This window comes from Bidens hawaiensis, unplaced genomic scaffold, assembly GCF_021521415.1.
Source record: "Bidens hawaiensis isolate Kalapana, Puna unplaced genomic scaffold, B.hawaiensis_p1.1 tig00006228_1, whole genome shotgun sequence".
Lineage (NCBI taxonomy): Eukaryota > Viridiplantae > Streptophyta > Magnoliopsida > Asterales > Asteraceae > Bidens > Bidens hawaiensis.
Genome location: NW_027491411.1, coordinates 18156 through 24067, shown reverse-complemented (window position 1 = coordinate 24067; position 5912 = coordinate 18156). Strand labels below are relative to the sequence as shown.

Below are 5912 nucleotides of genomic sequence, written 5' to 3'. Positions count from 1 at the left end.
TTTTTTTATTATATATTTAACTAAAAAAAATTAGTAAAAATCGGTTAAGATATTATTTTATTATAACCAATTTTTGAGAACTAGTTTTTCGCGGGAATCAAATCTCTTTATCCCCTCAACAACTGTTCCAAAAACCCTAGCTAGCAATTCATAACCAAAATCAATCAGAATGTCAGATGAGATACCTTTCGAAATACAAATGGAAGTCATGAAACTGCTTCCTATAAAATCACTGATTCAGTTCAGGTGCGTTTCTAAACCATGGAAGTCTGTGATCGAATCCTCTGATTTCATCGCTGATTACACCGTCAGCAGCCGCGATCAACCGCACCATCTGCTTATAAGCTACCAAAATAATGAGAATGATGTATACGTTTCGATTGCAGATAATGATTCTTTCCCCCTAAACAAGTATTCTCCCAATGTTCCCCCGCCCGTTAACCGACTTAGGAATTCGTTTATCGTCGGTACCTCCCGTGGATTGGTTTGCCTGTTCGGTTATTATCAAGGTCCACGTAAATGGTTTAAAAGGAATATGTTTGTTCTTTGGAATCCATCGATAAGAAAATCAGTTGCTATTGCTGTTCCGGATGGTGTAATTGTTTCGTCTACTTTTGGTTTTGGGGGTTGTCCTGCGACTGGTGACCCGAAAATTGTTACAATTAGTAAATTTGTAACTTGGCAGGTTGAGGTTTTTAATTTAAGTTCAGGGGTTTGGAGAATTTCACCTTGTAATCCGCCTGATAAACTCGTTGAATTCAACCCGTCTACTCAATCTCACATAGATAGGTTTATTTACTGGTTGGGTGTTACCGGTCGTGATACTGGTATTATTATTTCATTTGATTTGTTAAGTGAAGAATTTGGAGAAATACACCTCCCGATTACGTTAGCAGTCCTAGATCTGGGGAATTTGTATTTATTTAAGCGAAGTGATTCTCTTGTGGTTCTTAATGAGACCATAGTGGACGAGGAATATGACGTGTGGATGACGGAGAACGGTATTTCAAAATCGTTTAATAAAATTTTCACTGTTAACATGCCAAATGGATTATATACATCAAGTTTGCCACTGGGGTTTTCGAGGAATGGTGAGATTATGATGGTCGTAGATGACACTGATGATTCAGATACACTTGTAGCTTATGATCCCTTGTCGGAACACATCAATGACATTGGGATTAATGGAAGAAATAGTTCATTAAACGTTAGCTCATTCACAGAATCTTTAATTCTGCTTGATAAAAAAGATACATTATTTAACGAAGAGATGAGTATTTGAGCAGTAGAGATCAGAGAGCAGTTACTTGATGTTTAAAACAAATCCCATTTGTAGTTTTTTTTTTCTGATTTATCTCTAAATACATTCAGCATTCGCATTTTGAATCATTAGATAATAAGCATGATGGTTTATTCAGTGGCCTTGTTTACTTGATCTTGATTCAGTTAGTCCACAATTTCTTTTAAGTGTTTTAGCAAACCTAAAGTGAAAACTTTGACACGTTTACTTATGAATGGTTTGATTGTGTTTTATGTTAAACGGGTCAAATGAAAATTAGTTAGCTAGAGGGGAACGGGTCAAACAGTTAAAAGTCATTAAATATTTTCATTTAATTCATACAACTATACAAGTAAGCAGCCTCAGCCTGTTCAAGATCTTTTTATCAGAAAATTTATACTTATATTGTGATGATATCATTTTTGTAATTATAATTAACTCGCTATATACTTGTACAAGTTTGTTATAGTGAACGTTTATATTTTATGCTGATTTTTAAAATTAAATTAGGTCTTTCTTCATAAAAAATGTGAAGTTCGTTTCTCTTAAATCATTTTATTTAATAATTTGGATTATTAATGTAACGATATCATTTTCCTAGTCATAATATAATTATTAGTTATACAGATTCTATGTAGCGGAAGTACTTCTTGCCCTTGGATAGTGACATATGCTACTATGCTCAACATTGTGTACCAACTACCGAGAATTGAAACCCGAAAACATTTTAGTCAGAGAAGACGGTCACATCATGGTCACAGGTTTCGACCCGTTGAGCAATAGAAACATTTTAGTAAAGACTTTGGAGTTCAGTCAACTCAAATTTGGTCAAACCCACTTCCGGCCCGTTGAGCCATCCAGCATATCGGGCCCATGGGCCGACTCAAGCTGCATCAACCTGCTTAGCATCAAACCCACCGGTCAATAAGTCTCATGCTTCAAGTTGAGAATCTTATCCACACCAAAAGCCCAGAAACCAAAACCCGAGTTAGCGGCACTAAATGGCTCATTACAACAGCTCCTGGTTGAGCTGACGATGGCCCGATCCAACTCGTTTGTTGGTACCCACTAGTATTTAACTCCTTAAATCATCAAAGGCAAGGGTCACAGGAGCGTGCTCGATTAGTGGACTTTTGGGATCTCTCTTTATGAGCCTTTATACGTGAGGACACGGGTTAAAGGGCCCAGTAACGACGAGAAATTAGCAAACGTGATAATGGAAATCCCTAGGTTTCCGGCCGAAACGCCCCTAGTTAGCTTTAAATCTCGAGATTTGATTAATGGGTTATTTGTTGGACTTAATTTCTGTCCTTGAGTCAATGAGGCGCGCTGGGCCAATCTTGAGTAATGAGGCGGCTCATGTTGGGCCAGCTTCGAGTTATGGAATTAGGTGTTAATTGATTAAATTTATCAGGGATACATTAAATGAGTTGTATTTAATTTATAATATCTGTAGAAAAACATGTGGGTTTTATTTGGTCTATAAATAGGAGTTCAAGTCATTGAGACGAATCATGATGTTTATAGCTTAATCAAAGTTGTGATTATGGTTATCATTTTGTAAACAATTTTAGCTTTTATATTTTTCTGATTAATAAGATTGAGTGTTATTCAACCCAAATTCATCATTTACGTTTAGGTGAGTTATATTCATTCGCTATCGATTATTAGTAAAAGAGCCGGCAAACCGACTGGGGACACAAATAAGGGACGGCTTGAAATCAAACAACACCATTTTTGATGGGTTGAATTGGGCTTAGATCATGGTGTGCATCTCCGCTTGAGCTGCCCGGTCCATATGATGTCACGATTTCCAAAGCGCGTCTTTGGAGAAAGCTAAAAAATATTTGGATTACAACTAGTCTTCTGAAGGGCATTTTGAGTGTGAGTTGTTCTAGTAAACCGGCCCATGCGTTAATGAGAAACTGTAAAAGTTATTGCTAGAGTTTTAAAAATTTAGTCATGGCTTTTGTATAAGTTATTGCTTTAGATTAAATGAAATTTCGACATATTTGCATGACCAATGTTGACGGTCACTTATTCACCCATGATGTCTTGCTAAACCTGAGCTAGAGATCATGTGTTGTCAAAGCCATCTACAAGGAAGTAAAATTTTCAAGATTAAGATTCAAGCTATTTTCCATATACTGTGTTGATGCATTTAGAAAGCTTGTAACGACAAAATATTCAACGGGAAAGAAGCCTCAAGTTCCAAGATAGTTGAAGAGATAAAAATATTTACCTTTGGGTCCTTTTGTAAATTCTTTTCACTATAGAATTTCTCTCTAATATTGGATAGTTGTAGGCTGTAACCCGAAACTAGCTCTAGTTATAACCTTTTTCTTTAAATAAAGTATTATATTTTGTCTGGTGGGTTCACTTGAGTTTAACAGGTTAATAAACGAGTTAAATATAGTAAAATAAATATATTGGTAAAAGGACCATATTACCTTGAGTTAATATTCAAAGAGACAATTAAAATGGCAAAAAGGAGAGGTAAAACACTAAACGGTTCATATGTAAATAAATATAACAAAAAACTTTTTAGAAAAAAGTGACCAAATAATAATTTGTAAGGATGAGTTCGGTACTGAAAATACGACACCGATTTTCCTTAAGTCCTGGTATCGGTACAGATACCGAAGACAAAATACGGAAAATACCGTTACTGAAGATTCAAAAAGTTGGTACCAATTCGATACCGGTATCAGTTCAGTACATCCCTGTATCGGTTTGCTCATCCGTTATGACAAGAGGAACTTTTTTTTTTTTTTTACCAAAATGGAGTGTAGGAAAAAAAGTATTTACCAAAACAGGGATTTTAAAAACTATTTACTAAAATAGGTTTTTTTTATGTAAAGTTATCTTTTCTCAAATTGAATAAATATTTTCTGTTTATAAAAGGTGGATAAAAAGTTAATTAATTTTCTATTTTCTACAAAATACTTCAAAGATTGGTTTCTGAAATGTTTTTCAAAATTATTTTTTTTATTTTACAAAATTGATTAAACAGAAACGTTTAACATTATTATTTTTGGGTTTTTTTATTATCTTTGTTGTTTTTATTCATTGTTTCTTCAAATTGTTTTCTTTATATTAAGAGTGTTTAAAGTTTGAATTGGATTAATAAATTCGGTTCATCATTTGTACAAGTATGATACCGATTTTCGAAAAACTTACAATATAAAAAAACATTTTGTTTAGAAATCAGTTATGTTTCAACAAAATATTAAACGCAACTGTGAAACCATAAGAAAACGAGCGTAGGTGTTGAATCCGAAAAAACCATTACCAGTATGAATGTAGTTTGGTCGGAATTTGTTTAGTTTCCCAGTTAGTACCGACACTCGTATAGGTTACGATATTAGAAAAAAAAACTCTGGTTTCAAAAACCATGGAAACTCGCCTGATTTCATCGCTGATTCGTAACCACGCTCAACCGCACCATCTGCTTGTAAGGTACGGGCACTATGAGAATGATGTATACGTTTCGATTGCAGATAATGATTCTTTCCCCCTAAACAAGTATTCTCCCAATGTCCCCCGGTCCGTTAACCGACTTAGGGATTCGTTTATCGTCGGTACCTCTCGTGGATTGGTTTGCCTGTTCGGTTATTATCGGAATCCAGGTGATGTTACGCTTTGGAATCCGTCAATTAGAAAATCAGTTGCTATTACTGTGCCAAATGTATATAGGCCCCGTGTAACTGCTTTCGGTTTTGGGGTTTGTCCTGCAACGATTGATCCTAAAATTGTTAAAATTAGTAATGGGGAGATGGGAGGTGTAACTTGGAAGGTTGAGGTTTTCAGCTTAAGCTCGGGTGTCTGGAGAAGTTTATCGTGCAATCCATTTGATAAAATGGTTGATTTCAATTATTCTCACACTCAGGTAATCATAGACGGGTTTATTTACTGGTTTGGTATTGGTGATGGATCTCTTCTTATACTCTCATTTGTGTCAAATGAAGTATTTAGAGAGATATGCCTCCCGGACGAGTTAGCATTTTATGATGGACTTGACTTGTTTCTATTTAACCTAAGAGATTCCCTTGTTGTGCTTAAAGAGTGGATAGTGGATGGCGAATTTGAAGTATGGATGATGGAGAAAGTCGTTTACAAAGGTGTTCACTATTAACAAACAAAAACCATATACTTTTGGTGTGCCACTGGGATTTAGTTGGAATGGTGAACTTATGATGAGTGTAACAGATAACAATGAAGATTCAGAAACACTTATAGCATGTGACCCCTTCTCAGAACACGTCAATGATCTCAAGATTGAAGCAGAATGTTATACATTACTTGTGAGCTCGTACACAGAGTCTTTAGTTCTTCTTGATCAGTTGGATACATTTGATGATGAAGAGATGAGTGTTTGAGGAGGGAGCAGAATGTTATACATTACTCGTGAGATCGCTTTTCGTTATATACAAGGTCAACACTCTTGTCTTATCTGTGACTGATGTTTTTCTAAAGAACACTCCTTGCTTGAGCTGCCAAACAGTATGATTTCACGGTTTCCAAAGCCATGTCTTTTGAGATAGCTAAAAGCATTTGGATTACAGTGAGTCTTTTGAAGGGCATCTTGAGTTTGAGTTGTTTTAGTAAATGTTAGAAGTCTCTTTGTATAAGT

At 35.4% G+C, this 5912-nt stretch overlaps 1 protein-coding gene and 1 pseudogene across 1 annotated transcript; both read left to right on the top strand.

The window, feature by feature from the left end:
* On the top strand, nt 1-1282 carry LOC143631680 (F-box protein At5g62510-like). The gene has a single exon (XM_077100362.1). The coding sequence runs from the start codon at nt 170-172 to the stop codon at nt 1280-1282; it is 1113 nt and encodes a 370-aa protein (XP_076956477.1). The 5' UTR covers nt 1-169.
* Nucleotides 1283-4673: 3391 nt separating this feature from the next.
* LOC143631689 (uncharacterized) lies at nt 4674-5658 on the top strand (annotated as a pseudogene).
* The last annotated feature ends 254 nt before the right edge of the window (nt 5659-5912 follow it).